Source organism: Maniola hyperantus, chromosome 4, assembly GCF_902806685.2.
Source record: "Maniola hyperantus chromosome 4, iAphHyp1.2, whole genome shotgun sequence".
In the NCBI taxonomy this organism is placed as follows: domain Eukaryota; kingdom Metazoa; phylum Arthropoda; class Insecta; order Lepidoptera; family Nymphalidae; genus Maniola; species Maniola hyperantus.
Window position 1 is genome coordinate 11,581,030 of NC_048539.1, and position 22,694 is coordinate 11,603,723.

At 35.8% G+C, this 22,694-nt stretch overlaps 1 protein-coding gene across 3 annotated transcripts; it reads left to right on the forward strand.

Moving 5' to 3' along the window:
• Positions 1 to 201: 201 nt before the first annotated feature.
• Positions 202 to 16,737, forward strand: LOC117996911 (uncharacterized). Of its 3 annotated transcripts, none has more exons than XM_069498074.1 (5): positions 202 to 233; positions 5,407 to 5,572; positions 9,269 to 9,374; positions 10,222 to 10,405; positions 13,902 to 16,737. In XM_069498074.1, the coding sequence occupies exons 2-5, from the start codon at positions 5,416 to 5,418 to the stop codon at positions 14,004 to 14,006; spliced, it is 552 nt and encodes a 183-aa protein (XP_069354175.1). In that variant the 5' UTR covers positions 202 to 233; positions 5,407 to 5,415; the 3' UTR covers positions 14,007 to 16,737. The 3 variants fall into 3 exon arrangements, with proteins under 3 accessions (XP_069354175.1, XP_034840945.1, XP_069354174.1); XM_034985054.2 differs by having other exon boundaries at positions 207 to 414; XM_069498073.1 differs by lacking the exon at positions 202 to 233 and adding an exon at positions 4,139 to 4,187.
• Positions 16,738 to 22,694: the final 5,957 nt, after the last annotated feature.

A 22,694-nucleotide genomic window follows, 5' to 3' on the forward strand; every position in this document is an offset into this window, starting at 1 on the left:
CAGCATGATCCAAACTTCATAGTTGCTGATCGTTCCTCCCTGTTTTGGGGACAATACGCAGATAAACTTTCAGCTTTTAGAAAATACTGAAAGTCTGGCACGCGCTGACTCTCTCTCCATAATAAAAGGCTGTGAATTCGGGACGACGGGACGGGCGGACGAACTGCATCTATGAAGACAGTTGTTTCAGTTACGTTCCCGACGAGCTCCAGTTTACCGGTGGCCGAACTCCGGTACGGTTGTTTCACAAACCGCGTTACGGCTGTAAAAATACGTAATAACTCGACCTAAAACTGAAAAAAACTAACCTTACTATCAGTGACATTAAAATATTTAACGCAATGTGAATTAATTCATTCAAAATGTATATTTTATAACAATAAAATCATCAGCCGTGCTTCTCGCCGTGCTTCGGTGAGTATGAAATGACATGTAAAGCTGGCCTGTTCACGAATGCACTTTAAATTTTTCATTTGAGACTAGTTTTGCATGCGGATTCATTTGCGTTTATTTAGTTGTCACGCAAAATGGAAAGTACAATCTAATTCCAAAGTAACTTCCCGGAGCTACAACTCGAAAAACATGGTTTTCGGAAAATATGTAACTACGAATCATTAAAAGAATGATTTTCCGATTTTTTAAGCTAAAAATCTAATTAACTTTTTAGATAGTGTGTAATTTGTGGCTTGGTCTTGCCAAAATTCAATTAGATTTGACCTTCACGAATTCTGCTCTTTTGAATTACTTTGAACAGTGTTAAACTTCAGCGCAATTTTGTTTTAGAAGATTTCATTCAAGTGTTGAACTGAGGAAACCTTTTTTCCTTGAAACTTTTGTATCGCTGGATTCTTAAGCCTTCGGGCATTTTAAAAATAAAACAATTTAGGCCAGATTACGAATTTAAGTTCTTCGTCAAAGAAAAACAAAATATTTAAACAAGTATAAATCAAAATATTTAGGCAAGATCCCAATGCTGCCAGACCTTCCTTATTTTCTGAGAAACAAAATGTTTGGAATAGAGTAGTGTTAGTGTGTACGTTAATAGTAACGTAAGCATATCTGCTAGCGTGTGACGTGAGCCAAATTATAGATATCAGCTACTAAAAGTACCTATTTAAAAAATTACTCACTTTTCTAGTCTGACTGCTGATTTTCATGTATGTTTTACAGAATATTATTCAATACTGCCAGACACTTCCTGTCGGCTGTAATTTCGGCCAGACGCTTTAAAGCTCTTTATTGCGAGCTTTAAAGCGTTTATCTTAGTTATAGTCTAAACATAGTTTATCTTACTTATAGTCTGAGTCGTAATTTTATATTAGGATACTAAGGAAATATACATAAAAATCAGCACTCAGACATTAAGAAAAGTGAGTAAAGTTTTTACGTGCCTTTAGAAACTGATATCTTTAAACTGGCCCGAGGTACAAGCTAGCAAATATGCGTACATTAAAAGCACATACTAGCACTACTTTATCCCAGACATGTTGTTTCTTAGAAAATAAGGAACGTCTGGCGGCAGTGGGATCTTGGAACATTATAAACGCGTCTTACTTTAAACCTGACAGACACACAGATTTCTCAAGCAAAAACAGTCAAAATTATTTAGTCATCAAGTGGACTTATTTAATTTTTTTGTAGTAATGTATCTGTGTGTGGTGTATATGTATAGTGAGTGGTATATAAAATCACTACGTTTGTAATGTATATTTTTACTGTCTCGAAGTTGTTTCCTTTATGTATATTCTCCACATAATTAACTACTTGGCTATTAAAATAATTTTTATTTTAGAAACTGACGTCGATATTTTATTTGTACTCAGCAAGCTAAAAATGGATTATTTAAAAAAAGTTCCAAATAAATTAAAAATATCGGAGTGGATTAAATTTTTTATTTGATAGACTAAAAACCATAAGTATATGGGTGTCTCTGTATACTATTATCTTATATCGTATCTAAGGTTTTCTAAGCATTTCCGACAGCCGTAGCATAGCGCGTAGCAAGTCTACAAAGCGTAGCAACAAAGTTCACTAAGCAACATCAAAAGGCTAAATAATAATAAAATTATACCAATCACTATTACAAATGCGAAAGTATGTTTGTTTGTTGATTTATTGGTTTGTCCTTCAATCACGCTGCAACTGGGCAACAGGTTGGCGTGATTTTTTGCCTGGATATGGTAATTAAAGACTGATAGTAATTAATAATTTTTACGGATTTTTACAAAACTTAATTCACACAGACGAAGTCACGGCCATCTATTATAATACTATTCTAAAGAAAATATAAAAAATTACACTTTAAACATTCAGCTTTTATAAAATAACGAAGGTCTGGCACTGACTGGCTCTCAGTTCATAAGTCAACGTATCGTAAAAAACTGTCAAGTAGGTAAGAGTTGGACTCACACATGAAGGGTTCCGTAGGTACCATCGTACAAGATACAACACTATGTATGTAATTTAAGTTTTTTATTGTTATATATTGCAAATTTTGCCAATTTGCATGGCGGCCATTTTGAAATCCGCCATCTTGATTTTTTATTATTTGTTGTTATAGCGGCAATGGCGGCAATCTCCTTATAACGGTTCATGAGATAGGTACACTGTACAGCCCTGATAGACAGGACGGACAGACAGACAGCGGAGGTTTAGTGATAGGGTCTTGTTGGCACCCTAGAAAATACACACATGCGAAGTTTGAAGCTCTAGTGCTCAATAATATGGTCTTCTAATAGGGCATTTGCACGAGGCAATACTTTTTGTGATACGATTGTAATGGAAATCGAGCCTTCGAAAAAAGGTATTTGAATACCACTTTGTGTGTAAATGTACACTGACTCTGAGAGATTCAATTGGCGTAAAGGACTATCTCATCCATAAGCATAATACGTTATTTCTAAAAATGTATACATAGCTATAGAAATGTAGGTAATAGGTATAGCCCTCTCCTTGCTATAACTAAGACAGGAATAAAGTAAATAAATATTTTGCTGAGGTATTTTTAGCTATAGATAAAATTAAATTAATTTGCTCACGTCAATTTGTATAAAACAGCGCAAAAGTAGTAAAAAAATAAATAAATAAGGGATGATTTATGCCAGCACGTGGGGGATGCGGGCTATGCCTCGTATCATTTTATATGAAGCAGTTCATGCTTCACCGTGTGGCGTCCGTGCACGGACACGGCACAGTGAAGCATAAACTGGTTAATATAAAAATAATATATTCGTGATGTTTTGAATCTGTGCCTCGTCCGGGCCTCGTACGTGGCACGGCTCGTGCCCGCATTAATCATCCCTAAAGGATGATTATGCTCGACCATGCCGGGCACGAGCCGTGTACGGGTTTTCAAAGCCCCGTACGAGCCTCACGTTTATATTACACCGAATGTAACATAAACGTACACGGCTGAGCCACGTCCAAGACAGGGACGTATCACGGACACGGCACGGTGAAGCATAAACTGCTTCATATAATCCGTGCCTCGTCTGCGCCTTGTACGTGACACGGCTCGGTTTTAGCATAAATCATACCTAATACTCGTATTTCATACGTTTGATATTTCCATAGGATATTTCTGAAGTGTGCCTGCCTTGACACCCGCGTGTTGGCGTGAACACGCGCACTATTGTTTAATGTTGAAAGTCGAAACTTTGAACAAAGTGTTTTTTATAACAAGAATCGGAAGAATAATAAAGCCAGTTTCTGAATATTTTTACCACTACAGTATTTGTTCATAAAGCGATAACTTGATAGACGAAGTTTAAAACTGTTTATAAGCTCATAATTCACGCACAACAGACGGAAACGTTTAAGTGCGGAAACCAGCCCAGAATGAAGAAGCTCATAATTTTACTTCATTAAACTTTGTGCTATTAAATTGATACACATTGGGGCCAATTCTCTGGTACACAATTTCTAAACTAAACTAAATTAACAGGTCTAAATGTAGTGCTGTCCTTTTCCGCAAGCAACATTATGAAAGGGATAGCAATAGATTTAGACGTGCCATTTTAGTTTAGTTTAGAGATTGTGTACAACTGAATTAGCCACAGTCTGTGAATAGGGTGCAATTTGCAGGGACCATAAATTAATATGTACTGGCTCCGCGCCGCACCAGGAAATCCTAGACCTCTCGATTGTATAAATTGAGGTGTCAACATCACTTTTCAATCCAATAGTAGGTAAGTAGGTAGGTAATACAGTATTGCGAATACAAAATTTTATTTTAAACTTCAGCTGCATGAAAAATTGGTTATTATTTCGTTATAAATTTTAATATTTCATGTGTATCATATTATAGTAAAACTAGCTTAATCTTTAACGATTTTGTATTAAACTTGTTTTTACATTGTTTCTGATTTAATTCTTTGGCAATAGCATTTGTTAGAATTTTCTACCTGGTCTCTTTGTTGTGTAATTTTTTCTGGATTTTATGATTTTTTTTTGTAATTTTTTTGTACCAATGGATACCTAACAAAACGTAGATGTTTTTAAAATAATCCGCAGGATAAGTGCCATAGTCATTTTTACAGAAAATTTGCAAGTTATTCAAAGAATTAAATTTAAAAATCGAAAACTTGTACAGTTTTTGGGCTGTAATTTTAAAATGCTTGAAGATTTCTTTTGTTTCATAACTGTTTATTATTAACAAGGATATGTACTAGCAAGAAATAAAAAAAAATCTGATGAAGTGGCAAACACCCCTTTACCAAGAAAAAAATAAAAAATAAAATAACTCGAAAACGATACACTTTCGCATAAACACTTTAGGGGTTGTTTGATAGCTAATGTCCTGTACTATAACCCCTTAAGGGGATCGTGTCCTCTTTTCCTGTAACCCTGTATATTTAGATTATATTCACTGTAGCAGATTATAGGAACAATTTTCCCTGGTAGTAGAGTAACAGATTACTAAATTAATATTAGTTATGGTACGATTGCGTAGTTTATTGTGTAGTGAATCATAATCAGCTATTATAACAATCTGTGAAGAAAGATGAGTTAGTTAGTTGCCTTACCATTTTCCTTTAAAAACTATCGTCTCGGGGTAGGTTCTCAAATCTTAGAGTTAGATAAGTATCTAACGGTTATAGGCCACCGAGAGGGGCTAGAGCAAAATTTAGACACATTTTATGTGCAGGCGAAACGGCTAGGCTACTGGACCGATTTTGATGCGGTTTTTTGAATAACATAATGTAGCAACATAATGTACCACTAAGTGAACAGATGAAATCTAACGAGTTGCAGGGAGCCGCTGGATTCTGGCGGCGAAAGATCGTGAGTGTGGGTCTACAGGTGATCTACTCGTATGTGTGATAGACATGATGTCTATCGGTTGACGATGATGGTATTAAGAAGGGCTGCAGTTGTGGGGATTCATAATTTTCACTTGTATTTTAGACCAACAAAATGACACGGACGCCAACCGCAAACTCTTCGGCGGTCCTCAGCAGCTTCAGTGGTACCACTACTGCGACCACCACCACAGGAGCCTCCAGCAATGTCATCGCGGTGACCAAATCCACCAACGGGAACAAACGACCAACAATTATCATTTATCCTACGGGTTAGTTAATACTTTTTACTACATGTAAGTATTTTAAAAATTCTCGTCTCGTATCTTTTTTTATAATCTCTACATCCATTCTATTCTAATATTATAAATGCGAAAGTGTATCTGTCCGTTTGCTAGCTTTGGTACTGAGATGGTTTGCATCCTGAAGACTGACATAGACTACTTTTAACTCCGGAAAATCATAGTCCCATTTTTAAAAACCTAAGTTAAAAATTAAAGTGATTTATTTTTATAAACCTCCATCTGTGTGTCTGTAATCTTTCACGAAAGTTGGATAGCTTGCATCCCAGAGACGGAAATAGGATACTTTTAGTCCCGGAAATTCAAAGAGCTCCATAGATACATAGTATACAGCTTTAAAGTTATAACAATCTAATAAACCATCATAAAAATTCAGAAAAGAGAAAATCATTTTAAGAGCCGACAATTTTTACTACCTCGTAAACTTAATATTACACACTTATCTAAATAGTAGGGTACTGACGGGTATGAGCATAAGGGTAGATTTATTAGCCGCGGCGCCCTACCAACACGTGCAGTTCTTATTATAAATGCTAAAGCGTGTTAGTTTGTTGGTTTGTCCTTCAATCACGCCGCAATGGAGCAACGGATTGACTTGATTGGATTGACGGTTTTTGCATTGACATAGTTGAAGACCTGGTGAGTGACATAGGCTCCTTTTTATCCCGGTAAATCAAAAAGCCCCCATGGGATATTTACGCGATCAAACGGATGAAGTCGCGGGCATCAGCTAGTTCAGCTAAGTAGTTGTCAATACATTTGCGCCCGGATCGGGCATGGACCACGGATAAAGTAATTCATACTAAACCAAAAAGATTTTTATCCGTGCCCCGACGAGATAAAAATAAATCATGCCTTTTGCTATTAAAACTGGACAATTTGCTGAGTTTGGATCTGTTCCCCAGGACGGTAACTAAACATTGCAAAAAATTCAGTAACTGCTTGAATTTTAAATGAATTCCGAAATTCCGAAAACGGTAGATATGTAAGTACCTAACTATAAAATGTCGCAAATTATTTACAAAACAAAGTGGAATGGAAACAATTTTACCTGAGATCGATCGAAACGAAAGATGGTATTTTTCGCTTCAATCCGATATTACCACTGACCCCTACTAATACAAGTAGATACGTACGCTAGACCTACGAATGCCGACCTGTTTTTGAAGCAACTTGATTTTCGCCATTTTGGCGCTGATAGCAGCAGTGATAGTCATAATAATGAGCGTACTCGGAACTAGATTTTAGTGATGACGATGAGAGATCTGTCAATAGTGTCAACACGCCCTTTGCCGCCGAGTCAATTTTTAATTCCCGGGTACGCTCGGAAGGCGCAATTGGCACAAAAATAACTGTCACTTTGTTTGGTAGTCACACCTCTTCCAACGTACATATTGTAAGTAGATAAGTATAATGTCTATTTCAGTGGATATTACCAATTTAGAATTGAGGTCAGTCACTCGAGCGATACAAAGCTTTCCACTTAGCGGATTAAGTGAAAACAACTATACCTACTGACTCTACTGAACTCTAATGCAAATCCCTGTTGCATACATTTGATGTACAATTTTGCAACCTATTCAAGTTGCGTCATATTTTATCACCTTTTTTACACAACTGCCCGAAAAACGGAGTGTAATTTTTTCCTAGTTCACGTATTTAAGTAAGTATGTGAGTTTCTTTATTCCACGATAACTTCAAAATGCCTGAACAGATTTGGATGTATGAGGTATCGTTACAATCCTTACGTCTTCGAGTGACACTGGCTATAAATTATTTGAAAAACATTCCATACGGCAGAGGGCAGTGGTATGGTGCCAGTTTTAAACGTGTTTTTTTTTTTTTTATATAATTTATTGAAATTTTTTGGCAGGGCAATCGTTTCTTTTAATTTTTAACCGACTTCTACAAAGGGAAGAGGTTCTCAATTCGACTGTATGTTATTTAATTACGATTTGTTTACTATATTGGACGTCCGATTGAATAAATTCATTTTCTTTCTTTCTTTCTTTCTTTCTTCGATAAGTTTGACTTTGAATACCTTTCTAACTTGCTTTCCAAATAAGCTACTTACCACAAAAAAGGTAACAGCAACCCCTACGCAGATTTGAGCCCCGTGCTTAGTAGTCGATAGGCGATGGGTTGATGATGATGATGATAAGGAAGAATTAATTAGTAGTGTTAATATTATATCAAAAATATCGCAAATATTTTTGAAACCAAGTGAAATTAATATTCATTCGCTAAAACAAAGTAATATTTCACTGTAATCATATATTAGCAATTCATGCTCATTGAAGTATAAAATGCGAAAGTGTATATTAGGTCTCTGTCGTACAACGAATGGGCTGTGGAAAACTAACACTTTTTCAGAACCCATCTGTTTTGACCGATTTTGATGAAATTTGGCATTGGGGATATCAACATACGTACAGTACGCGGCCGAAAGTAATGTACATCGACCTTAAGAAGGAGATAGCAAATTTGTAGAGCACTGTCTCTCTCGTTGAGACCAGCAAAACGTCATATAGGTATAAGTGATAGAGACAACGCTCTACCAAACCGAAATATCATTCTAAAGGCCGATGTACATTACTTTTGGCCGCGTACTGTACCTAGATACATTTTGCGATTCGCATTAATTCGCGCCTCGTATCCGGCACGTGATTTGGTTCAGTTGGAGCTAAGCTTTAAAGTCAGCCACGCGAGCAATGCAAAACTTTTCACTCTGTAGATTTAATGTGAAAACAACGACTAAGTATATTGCATATGTGAAACTCTCTGAATCATGATTTATTATTTATTTGTGTTTGAATAGTCTCATGGAAACAAGCATTACTTTGCAGAACTATTGGGTGTACCTTAGAGCCGTAGCCTAGTGGTTAAGACGTCCGCCTCTTATTCGGGAGGTCGGGTATTCGATCCCGGGCACCACAAACGTCTGTGCCGGGCACGCACCGCCAACTTTTCTGAGTTACTTACCTATGTGCTTTCTACCCTGCAGCATCAGGATTGAGGAGATAGATCCAGAAATTTGTATGGGACCACCACGAAAACATCCTCTGTTGATTAAAAAAAATTTGCAAATCGGTCCAGAATCCTCGAAAAAATCGGTGTACCTACATAGGTACATTAAAAAAAAACCGGGCTGAATTGAGAACCACCTCCTTTTTGGAAGTCGGTTAAACAAACACCTTGATTAATTGCTCCGTTGTGGCGTGATTGAAGGGTAAACCAACAAACAAACATACTTTCGCATTTATAATATGTTTAGTGATGTGCCAGATTGGATGGTTGTTACTTCTTTACACCACACTGACAGAACGGATTTGGTGGAATGAATATAGCTTAGGTATACTGTGAATTAACACACAGGGTAGGTACTAATTTTTATCTCACACAATCAAAGAGTTCCCGCGGGATTTTTAAAAATCTACATCCACATTCCACGCGGACAAAGTCGCGGCCCTCACCTAGTAACAATATTCTTGTTCTTGGTTCAAATTCCGTCTACAAATTATACTTAGCTTGGTACGTACGCCAAAGTTCAGCAATTATACCGTACTTTTCTTTGTTGGCCGGTAGGCAGTAACCCAATTCCTTTTGTTTCCGTCGCCCCTTTGAAGGTGTAAGTAGTAACCCCCTAACAGAGTGCTATTGTTTCAGTGACGCCCGAGTCGATTGTGGTGCCGATTGTATCGTGTATATTTGGCTTTCCCTTATTGGCGCTGACGGTCATATGTTGTTTGCGAAGAAGAGCAAAATTAGCCAGGTAATGCGAGATAGAGTAATAAGGTATAGAGATCGTCACATGGCTGAAAGATCCGTAGGAGGGCACACAAGAGCAGTCAGAGCCCTCTGTAAAGTCGAAATTGATTATTTTGCATAATGAATAACCTAGCGACCCGTTCCGGCTTTGCATGGGTGCAATGTAAATACTAATGTGGTGTCAGTGAGGTTATTTTGTTATATTTCAAAAGAATAAAGCAGTATTTTTGGTGAAAGTCATCATGCAAAATTTTTCAACAAATTAGTACAAAACTAAGTAGGTATAAGTATAAACCTTCTTGAATCATTCTATCTTTTACCTCAATAAAATCCGTTGCGTAGTTTATAAGATCTAAGCGTAAGTACAAAGGGACAGAACGGTGAGAAGTGACTTTGTTTTATACTATGTAAAGATGTACAAAATAATAAACAAAATGTATAGCAATAGCATGGTGCAATAATGTACCACTTAAGTCACATGTACCTATATTAGTAAATAAATAGAGCTGTACTTTATATTTGCATGATTTAAGAAGGATCTTTTTAAGTGGCTTATAGATAAATGTTTTTATTCAATCAATGAAATGTTGGCACAGTAGGTTAAGTTGACTATTATAATATATAATATATAGAATTAAACTTGACTTAGATTGTAAAAATAATTAAAATTTAATGAATTTAACTATGCTAATAATTATTAGAATTTTATTAATTGTGTTATAATAGAAAAAATTTTGCATGCCAGAAATGGCCGATTACATTGATTCTTACTTACCTTAAAAACTAACTACCATTGTGACATGTATTCTAGCAAAATAAAGGATTTATGATTTATGATTTATGATTTATAGGGAAAGGGCACGTCGGCGTAATTGCGAATTAGATCGTGGCGAGCTGTCGGTGGTGAGACTTTCTCCAATCAAGAGCAAACCTCGTGCAGTCAGCTTGATCCGGTCACCGCGACCTCCACCCACTCTAGAACTGGATACAGTTCTAGAAGAACGCTCCGACCCCGAGCAAACCACGATGTCACAAGTAAGTATAATAAAGATAGAGTACAATGTCTAGTGATAGCTGAGAATGAGAATTGGGGCAAATTCGAAAAACTTAGTAGTTTAAAAATAAAAAATAAATTAGCGCTTACCCCCGAATGCCGTATCTCATTCCTTCGCGTTGAAAATTTGAAACGCGGAAAAAATTATAAGCAAGAAAAGATGTTTAGGTTATCCACTAATTTATTTAAAGTTACAATTCTATGTACTTACTTAGTATTATTTCAACATTTATCAGTCAAACTGATGAGTTGCGAAAAGGTAACAGACAGGCACGCTTTCACATTTATAATAATATGAATAGTCTTATAATTAACTCTATGTAACTTGCCTAACTTTCTGGGATCCCCTTCTGTAATACGGGATTATTATGTTTTCTCAGCTACGAGTATGATTATTATGGTCATGACACGAAACACAACTGGGAAAATCTAGGAGTCCCAAAATTCTCCGTCAAATAAAGTAAATTAATAGCCCATTAAAGTCACATAGCAGGCTAACCTTAATCCCTAGTGTACCAAACTATGTTGGTAAATGTATTTGTGGGCATCCAATGCCATATACACAGCGAATTACACATAAGCTAATTTTAAGACGTTTCAAAGTACATACAGGACGTAGCTAAATCTTGCAGATTACCTATCTACTTTAAAATAACTAAACTCATTTCACAAAATAATATCCTACTTACTTAGTCGATTAATGTAATGATGATAATGATTAAAATAAACTTCAGTTTTTTCGTCCATCTTCGTTGTAATAAAAGAAAAACAAAAGTTTATACCTTAAATGAAAATCTGATCACTGAAAGAAAGTAACATCATATAGGTAGGTAGTTACTAGTTAGTACCTTATTTTACGAATAATGATATAATCATATGATAACACCTATCACTGTTAGGTATATTTTTCTGTGACAAAATCAATTCTTACTTTATGTTCAGTCTTCTTATGTACTAGGCCACGTTTACGAGTGTAGCCTGTACAATTTCTGTAGTGGCAGCGGTCGAACTACATAAGCAATAAACGCTAGTAAAGACGTTGTATCGCTCGTTTCGAGAGCTACGAAACCGACTTGCTGAAAAACAAAATACTTAATAACATAATACAATAATAGCTGGCTTACTTGGATACCCCTTACCGGTTTGTACACGGGTTCGTACCGGAACGCTAAATCGCTTCGTGGCACGCGTTTACTATTAAATAATACATTATTATACAATAATAAATTATTATACTTATTTTTAGTATTACTTTAATTTTCTTCTAGAATCTAAATTTTTCATTTATAATTTACTAGCTTATACTCGCGACTTCGTCCGCGTGGACTACACAAATTTCAAAACCCTATTTCACCCCCTTAGGGGTTGAATTTTCAAAAATCCTTTCTTAGCGGATGCCTACGTCATAATAGCTATCTGCATGCCAAATTTCAGCCCGATCCGTCCAGTAGTTTGAGTTGTGCGTTGATAGATCAGTCAGTCAGTCAGTCAGTCAGTCAGTCAGTCAGTCAGTCAGTCACCTTTTTCTTTTATATATTTAGATATTGACTTCTGTAATAAAATGGGTACATTTTGCGTGAAAGAACATTTATTTATTTATTTACTCCTAGGGTGGTAACTAGCCACGGCTGAAGCCTCCCACCACACCGGACCAGAGATAATTTTAAAATAATAATGAATTCCCAGATTGGCCTTGCCGGGAATCAAACACTACAATATACGGAAACAATGAATCGTATTACATATTATATTATGTATGTAAATGTAAATGCGTGCGATCGTAACACAACTCAGCACAGGGTCAAGGCAACTTTGGAAATAAAATTAAATATGTAAGCAGTCTCGTGTAAAGCTGCAATAAAAATTAAAACCAACTACAAAAATAAAACTCGCTGTCTTATTATTCTACGAGTAAATTTTATTTTTATAAATAGACCTGTTGAATATTTACTAGAGTATGTACGTATATTTTAACTAATAGCCAGCGGTGATAGCCCTAGTTCTGACTCGTGGGGTCCGAGATTCGACCCGGGCACGCAACTTTTCGGAGTTATATTATGCGCGTTTTAAGCAATTAAGTAGGTATTACTTGAAATCATCGTGAGAAAATCTGCATGCCTGAGCTGAGAGTTCTCCAAAATGATCTCAAAGGTGTGTGAAGTCGCACTTGGCCAGCGTGGTAGAGGAATTCTGAGAGGAAACCCATGCTCAGTAGTGAGCTAGCAATTTGTTGATGATGATAATGATGACGATTTAGCAAATATTTTACATGCTACGTGTATGAAAAATGAAAATGGAAGACGCAATATATAATGTTACCGTTTGTGTTATTTGTTCTTTTGATGTTTTCGCGTATAAATAAGTACATAGACCCTACTCGCTGCCCAGTAGGTATACACGCTTGAAAAATTCCGATCCCAATTGGACCAACCTTTTACGACATAAATAAGTAGAAATTGCAAAAATTTTAGCAAAGCATTTTTTAAAATTAAAATGACATGGCTCATTGAAGCCGCAACGAACGTTAGGTATTATTATAGCCCATGCTAGTGGATCTGGGGTCGTACTGAGAGGTAAAAAATTCGATAGGCGACATACGGAATTTGTTAGTAGGTGTGCGTATATAGTGGCAACTGGCAGGAGCTTTGCAAGAGGGACAGAACGTCAACCGTCATCCTGATAAGCCCGTATTTACTTTTACGGAAACAGCTGGGTTTATGACAAAAACAACCGACCCTTTTTAGGGTTCATCCGTCCGTCTGTCTGTCAGCGGGCTGTATCTCGTGAACCGTAATAGGTAGAGAGATGAAAGGACAATGACAGAATTTCTATAAAACCGTAACCCATTTTATTATATAAAAGTCGTTTACACGTATGCTTTATGCAGCATTTTGTTGCTGTTTCATCACTGATAACTAAACATGGGATTTAACACCTCCAGAACTTGCGGTTTTTCATTAAATCTAAGTTTAAGTCACAATGATTCTAGGTTATATGATTTTTAATATTCTTTTTACCTTAGAAATTTACCTTTAATATTGTGAAACTAATAATTAAACATCTGCAAGTTTAAAATCACAATTTTTAATTTTTAAGTGGTTATTTAATACTATAGGATAATTATCATTTTATATTGTGTGTAAATTGGTGGGTCAGGATCTGTCATTCTCCTTTTCACAGAACAACAAGTGAAACAACAAATAATAAGAATTTTCAAATGGCTGCCATAAAAATTTATAAAAATTAAATAGTTATTTCTTGTACAGCTACGATGGTACGAAAGCTTCGTGTGACAGTACGACTCGTACTTATCCTATCGTAATAGGATAGGTATCGTAATATGTTAGGTAGGTATACGTATAAAGTTATAAGCAATTACACAGACATGAGGATTAACACTTTGTTTTATAATATGTACATACTCTTTTAAAAAGATGGAATTTTGAGGAAAGGATGAAATAATCAAAATTCTTGCAGGTTGAAATCACACCAGACCGTGAAGTAGGAACAATCCTGTTCAGCGCTATGGGTGCGGTTGGGAGTGTGGCAATTTCTGCGGCAGCCTGTGCCAGGGACAGCTAGCGGCGGGGCTCGGCGCAGCTCGGGGCTCGATCGCCGCTCTGGGCTGCGCTGACGAGCCAACCCCTCGACGACGACGGTGAAGAGGCTGCCGAGAACGAGGACAGCTAGCAGGCGGCCGACGAACACACTATTGCTGATATCGGCGAGCGGATGAAACTGTTCTTGGACATTCCACTCAGATTCTAAAGATCTGTTGTAACAATTATTGATATGTTGTGTTGTGAACAAAGTTTCAAGTGACAGCGTTTCAACGAAAAAAATTTTAAGAACAATAAAATTTTGAAGAAAATAAATATTTTCTATTGTTGTAATATTATTGTTAATAGTCAAATGTGAAAATATTGCTAATACTTACGGTTGTAAATAATCTCAAAACTAAAGTTACGAGAATAACGATTAAAACGAATCGTTGTATAGGTAAATGTTATAGGCAAAATAACGGTTGAAGATAATATAGTTTAAATCTCTGCAGGAGCAAGTAGGTATACATCAATACGTGTGTAAGTATAGGTACTCCGTACTAGGTTGTAAAAATCTAAGAATTGAAACTGAAGAATACTTTTGTAATCTCCACAAATCTAAAAGTCCTATGAATCTTCTAAGAAAATGACTTTTTTTATAAAAACGTAAATCTGAATGCAGTTTCTTTATTTTTTAATTTTATATAAGTAAGTAGACTTAAGTTGTTGAAACATATAAAAATAAGTATATTTCCGATCTATCAAAGCATAAAGCCAATATCTACAAATGAAAAATATTATGATGAAGGGAATAATAATAGCTTGCCACAGGGCGCCGCTATCGCTATTGTAAAGCCTTCCATTGACGAAGTCCAATTATTTTCAAAGGAATTTTCTCAAGTTGAATTCAAAATTTGTAAGTAGGCATTTCATTTTCGTATGAAATTATTGAAGCAATTTAATTAAGAAAGTTATATATAGTACATTTCTATATGAATGATCAATTTTATATACCTAGAAAACTAGCAGACTTGCTCCTGCTTCCCACGCGTAATCTTATTTCTTAATTTCACTTCGAAAGACTTTAGTGCGTTAGTATAAATTAAACAATATAATATATAAACCTTCCCCGATGATAGTGAAAGCTGCATTGTAATCCATAGTACCTACTACTTCGAATTACCCAATTGACACTAAATATTTCAAACTGAGATTTTTAAAAATGAATCTCATTCTAGTACCCTAATATTTTATAAAACTAAGTACTGGATTGCGGAATGCAAAAGCATAACTTTCTTCTATGTAAAAGCATTTTTTTACAATTCTTAATGTAAGCAAATTTTACTAACGAAAATATTAACTAAACGAATGAATATTTACACAATAGATTTTATGCACGAATTTGCTTCTAGAAGTTAAACTATGCTGGAAGTAGACGAATTAATAAGACGTAAGTAGAAGTGAATAATGTAACTTAATACTTAGCTGTAATTTTCTACAAATGACCTAACCTATCTATAAGCTAATATTATGAGGTAGTGATATGAACGGTACGTTTTAAAGAGACCAAAAACCACTTCGACATATCTCTTCACATTAAATACTACTGTAGTACATTTTATGAAGAACTAGCGACCCGCCCCGGCTTCGCATGGGTGGCAATGTAGATACTTATGTAGTGTCACTTCGTACTAATATTATAAATGCGACCACCGCGCCGCCGCCTCCGTCTCGTTTTGTTGCGCAGAATATTTGTGACATTTCGTTCAAATATCGTCATATTTCAACAAATTAACACAAAACAAATTTAAACTATACTTACCTATAAACCTTCCTCTTGAATCACTCTATCTATTGGTGAAAACGGCATTCAAATCCGTTGCGTAGTTTAAAAGATCTACGCGTTCATACATACAGACAGCGGGAAGCGACTTTATTTTGTACTATGTCGTAAGACATGTCAATCACTTCAAGATTTTCCTATGTTTTAAATGATTATTAGCTGTGATTATTAGTTTATTTATGCCCGCCACGCAACTCACGCGCCATTTTGAATTGTACGTTGTCATATTGTACGTTGATGGTACTATATTATGGCAAAATGTTCTCGCAAGTACCTACCTACAATAACTGTACAAAGTTTCTACTCAATTAGATGAAATATGTGCGAACGCATAGATAACGAACGAATGAACACACAAACGAAGGAATGATAGGATATGCCAATAATAGGTATTATTATGAAAATTACGAATACACACACGGAAACGCCCGCATTGTTTTTGGTAAGTATCAGAGTTTAAATACCAATTGAGATTTCGGATACAAACGGATTGTGATTTAAATTTCAGTATTAAACAATCAAACTCAATAAAAATTTGTAGGTGCGTTTTACAAATTAAATATTCATGTCTGTGGTTTGTACGATTTCCATAAAAATATATAGTTTCAAAGTTTCATGGGCTTAAAGATTTTCATACAAATCTTGGTTTAATATTCAAATAAGAATCAAACTCCTTTTGTATGGAGCCCAACCCTACCCAAATACATTCTTTATTAAGTTATATTTATTCATAATCTACATTATAATATTAAACCAACATACTATAATAATAGATTTTACAAAATATTATCTTTTATCAAATAAGTACAAGATAATGATGGTTGTTTTTACCTAATGATCTAGTCGATCTTTTATGTTTTCTTTTCAATGTACAAAATTTTTCGCGAAGTAACATACCTACCTATTGTCTTCATTAAAGAGATATGCCACATTATATTTTTGTTTTTATTCCTTGTAGGTAGTTATATAAAAACGCAACTTGCCCTGGCCAAGAGACATAATATGATGTCCGAAGTTTTAAAAAAACCCCTCGGAAACTCTGATTCTGGATGCAAGACGTTATCTCTGTAGCACGACAAAAATCGGATGGGCTGTGAAAAGGCGACAGACAGACAGACGCATTTATTATATTAGTATGGATGTTACAATAAAACTTAAAGCTAACTTTATGGCTTAATCTAATTACTGTAGAAATATCGTGTATTTGTACAGTATTTTCTGCCATACTCCTTCCAGGTTAGCACATTTCCCATCTTAAACTGCATAATCATTTACCACCAGGTGAGGTGAAAAAAACGTTGCTACATTCGAGGTTATTTTTACGCTCTACCTAAACTGCCTTTACTCCAAGGGTCTCCGTGTATAAATGGTGTGTAAATTAGCGAAAAGGTCAAGGACACACGAGGGAGTGGCGTGCTAATTGAGTGAGTGAACAGAGACAATGTGACACCAAGGGCCACTTAATAACTATAGAGCCATTGTAAAATTTGCGGTCACTTTTTTTATTTGGCTTAAAAATGTCAAGGTGAACAAAGAACAGGGAAAATTCGTTTACGCACTCACGTATTAAATAGTAACAACTCGATTTCTCGGATAGTCGAATGACGCCACTGAAACGAAAAGTAGGCTGGAAGAAGTGTGTCATATAAAATGACAGTTTATTTTAGTGCCGATTGGAAGCGCCAGGCCCCCGCCGAGCGCACCAGGAATTAAAATTGAAGGAATTAGGCTACACCTACTTTTGCCACCGGAAGATAAAAAAGATCCAACGGGATTTTGTAAAACCTAATTCCACGTAGACGAAGTTGCCGGCATTATCCATTTGATACAGAGATTGCTTGAGACAGCTTGCATCCCGGGGATGGACAAGGCTACTTTCTGTCCCGGTAAACCGAAAAGTTCTTTAAAGAAAATATTATGTTGATCCACACGGACGAAATCGCGCTACTCATGACGTGATCGCGGCCTGTGATCTACCTATGTCAGAAGTCTATAATATTATTTTCATTGCAATGTAGACGTAGGTACGATACGATTTATACCTATCACTTATGTAGCGAACGTTTCTCACTTTGATTGTGACGAGCCGAAAATAAGTTGGTTATTCGGAATGGAGTTATTGATATCAAAGCAAACATAAGTACTTATTTCATTGCAATAGCAATATTTGAGACCGCGAGCTCTGAGACCTTATTGACAAAAAGAAATGGCACGTTTCAACCCTTTTTCTGATAAGAAAGTAATGGAAATGCGAAAACCCGAAAAACTTTTATCTATCCTACTCTCTGAGTGGTATTTATATGAGCAAAATATATACTCGTAGCTTAGTACAAGCAAAATATACTTATTATTATCTGATGTCCTTTATCTGCCTTGCCTACAATACCTACTACAGGCTGTGTGTTAGGGGTAGGTAGATTACGTCCAAAGGTTCAGTCGAGGCTTTTCAGTCGAAACTTGTTTAGTAAAATGTTATCGCTACAGTTCGGAAATTGTTAATGTCGGCATCAACTAGATAATCTTTATATTAAATTTTCAATACGTTGAAGTAAGCAAATTTTAAGTAAAATACTTAGCAGATTACTGAGCTTTATCTAGGTAATGTGCAGTGGGTCTCCACATTTTTAGTATTTAGTACTCGAGGTTCGTTTTACTGTGGATGTCGCCAGCTCGCTTCGCTCATTACCTCCTCCATGCGCCAATTTTTGCCTCATAGGCTCCCTACTCCCTATTCAGGACCTCCTTTGAGAACTTCACACTTCGCGCTTTATAAAAACACTGTACCTACATAGGTAGAGCGATTGATGTCGAAGGAACCTAACTAGAACATACAAAACTGCGAATTTGCCAGTGTGTTCAAATTTCGGTCTAGGCCACATTCACATATTATAATTGATTTGAGATTGAAGTGATTATTTGAGTATTTCAGCGCAGAGCCTATTTCCTTCACTCTAACGAATGTTACAGCTACTCTCAGCCTTAACTGGTGTATGCACGTTAACAGTAACATAAATGAGACTTTATTGTTAGGGCTCCAAATCTTTATTTGAACACAGCAGCGGGAATATTTATAGATAAATTACATAGTAGCTCTATTTTGCGCCGTTCGCCGGCAATTCGTTTCGTTGTAAAAACAAAACGTCCATTATACTGACAGAACTTTGTTTCCTACTTTTCTGTAAGTAGGTATTTATATGCTTAATTACGAAACACATTTACAATTTTGTCACGCACTCTTCGATGTTAAAAACCATCGTGACCAAATCCGCATGTCTCGGGGAAAACTCTTAATAATATATTACTCGACAGGTCGAGATGGCAATCGGGGAGGGAACGCCTCGCACACCCGCACAGACTCCGCGCTGACCCGGTGGCGGGCGAGCGCAGGTGACGTGTGGGTGTGCGGGGCGTCCCCCCGCCTTATATCCCGCTTGCCATCTCGACCTGTCGCGGACCATTTATGTATATGTAATTCACGTAGGCGTTTTCCGAACAGTTAAACAAAGCATTTGTGTTTTTAAAAATGTATTTACATAACCCATCCGTTCATTTTCATAACTGTTTGTTTTAAATCTAGATTGATAATTTTAGATTACAGATTGGTAACAAAAGATGAAATTTCCCTTTAATTTCACACACTAAAGGACTATTGCCTTTGAGGAAATATTATACTACCTAATATTGTACCTACATAGTACATACGTTTGCCAATTCGTAATTTGACAGCGTGGCCAAACCCTTCTCATTCTGAGAGGAGACCAGTGCTCATTAGTAAGCCGGCGGTGATGATGATGATGATGATGTACGTCAGTATAATATTATAAAAAAATATTAATTAAATTAATTCTATGCTTGGTAAAATAATTCCTGACTGTTTCTGATTCTGATTTCTGACCTTCTGTGACTTACTGTGTATATTATTATTTATTTTTTAGTTTTAGTTTTCTCATTTTAAATTGCACTTTACCTAAATATGTAAATTATTATACCGGGTACCACCTTTTGGACGTTTTTGATGAACTTTTCTTAGCAATTGGTACCTTGCTTGTATAATAATAATAAAATTATGTCAATGTGACCAACTACTTAACCTAGGTACTTTTAGTAGGCTAAAATCATAGATTAATTATTGATCTCGCATGGCTAAAATGTTGTGTAAATTCTAATTCGTTTAAACAAGCCTATTAATTAATAAGCAAGTATATTAACTTAATCGTAGCACAATCATTGATTTATAGTTAATAAAAATCAATGAGCACAATTTATCGAAAACATGTATTACAAATTACAGTTCGTTAAGTTATGTGAACTATTCAACGAGCTTACATCTCTCTCGCATTCAACTATACAATGCTCTAATGTTTAATTAAAATCTCCTTTGTGAGAAATGCCCGGTATTCGAACTCCTCGTGTTTACTTTAGATAGGTACAAAGAAAGCTTATCCAAGCAAAATATTTGTATCGCAAAAAGATAACAAAATTAACGCTCACACTTCTGAGAAAAGCATTAATCTGATATTGGGACAATAAATTTCCGATATTTGTCCCGTTTTCCAGCGCCAAGAAATTTTTCAGGCTAGGCATCTTTTATGGCGTCAAATAAAGTGTTCGAGACTATTTTTATAAGTTTTCAAATATTTATTTCAGCCGCCGTTCCCCGCTCTGTTTTACCAGTCTCAAACGATTATTATCTAAGTATCATCGATTATTATTATTAACTGAATTTCCCCTACGCTGATGTCAGTCGGACAGAACCGGAACTACTCTAAAGCTGAACCTAACCAATTCTAGGAATTTGTCACTCTGATAAAGTTTTAATAACGCTTCCTAAAGTAGGTAGGTAGGTACTTTTCTGTTTCGTATGCCAAAACCGTTCACAGAACTTTTGTTTGAATTAGTCCTATAATTATGTGAAATCGTGTTCGTATATTGGCTTATCATAAAAAATCTAAATAAAATAATGATACCTAAGTAGCTTGGAAAATCGGATATTTTCTAATAGGTCTAGGTAAGAGGAACCTAATTATTTTTCTTTGAAGGTCACTCGGTCAGGCTATATAACCACCATAAAAGTTATAACACGATAATATTATTTTCAGAAATTTCACTCTAGCAGAGCGGGATAGCCAGTATTAGAGACGGGAGACCATAGTATGTATTTCAAAAAAAGTATGTTTTATTTCATACACTGAAAATGTTATCATAAAACTTATCTAACTAGATACTGTACAAATCATACCCGCGTACAATGGTGCCAAGTATACTGACTGCATTTCCGCGCTGGGCAGCCAGGCCGATCCTTTGCAAACGGAACAAAAATGTAACTCTATGAGAGAGACCAATATACCTACTTGTACCGCTTAGCGGTACAAGTAGGTATATATTGCTTACAGTGCTTAAGAATTTACTGCTGTCAAAAGTTGTTCAGATCCTTGGTAACTTAGATTTTACCTACTGAATGAATGATAACACGGAACTATCTAGTACGCACGTAGCGTAGGTATATAAGTAGGTAGGTACTAAAGGTAAAGGTTTGGCTTCAATATTACCTACACTACATAAGTATGTAGAGCTTTTCCAAAAAACTGTTCCCTACTATTTAAAACCGGTGACGAACCTGTTATTGCGAATTTTACAGGGCCGAGCACTCGAGTAGATATCGCAATCTGCAACGAAGAAGGTCGCATACCTATAGTTACCACGTAGGTACCTATACTTGCACTACGAAACCTGCCGTTTATTATAAAAGGTAGATTTTATCATATTTTGGATCGAAATCTTATTTCAATAAGGCGCAGTTGCCTAACAATCAAGTTTTATTTAGCATATGGCAGAAATTTTACACAACGGTATTCGATTCGTCGATGCCAGAGCCAAAGAAGGGTGTAACTGTCACATATTATATTGCACTTATTGTTTTTTACAATGATCATTTATAATAATTCCGTTATACCTCTTCTCATATATTTTTTAATTTATTTTTTTTATATTTTATGTACGGTCTTAGTTTTCTTATATTGTTAGTCTTTTTTTAGTTATTTGTTTAAACCTTGGATTAGTTGTTTGCGTATTTTATTTGTATAATATACTGTAGTAGGTAAATACCTCGTCCGTGACTTCGCTTGTTAAGGCTCCCACTGAAAACCAGCGCTGCAGCTTGCTGCAGCATGATGCTGAGTGGGAGACCTACATTTGGTCACACGTACTCGTATATATAGTATATTTTTATTATTATTATTTTTTACTTATCAGTTTAATTATGTAGATTGACTTAATTAGCTTTTAAGGTTTATTGTAGTATTGTGATCAAATAAAAGTTTTCTTTCTTTCTTAACTAAAACTCAAACCCCTCTAAAATGAATATAAACCTGCCAAAAGTGTATGAAAACGTCAAACACGACCACTGATCTGAGCTATCAATACACCTAGAGGTATTAATAATGAAGTAAGTAGGTATGCGATTTTCGACCTGTTTTTAAGCAACTTGATTTTTGCCATTTTGGCGCTAATATTAGCAATGAGCGTCATGTAAGCGTACTCGGAACTAAAAGTTAGTCACATATTGCCAACAGCTTGGTTGTTGGATCAATTGACACAAAGTAACAATTTTAATTCACAGTAGGTACGTTCGATGGGATTAGCACGTAGGCCTTTATTCGTTCTCCTACTCCGAGGCAAACTTGACCTACTTTGGAAAAGTAGTATCAATTTTCATTACCAAATGTTATTTTTGGCTAGTTCTAAAGTTACCTAGCTACATCTTTTCTATTTGTACCTATAACTAACTCATTTTAAACAGTTCCTAACTCGGTAGAGTAGCCATAAAAGGATGTCTTAATATGTATACCAGATCACGTTTCAGGGGCTGATAGTATCGAATTTAAT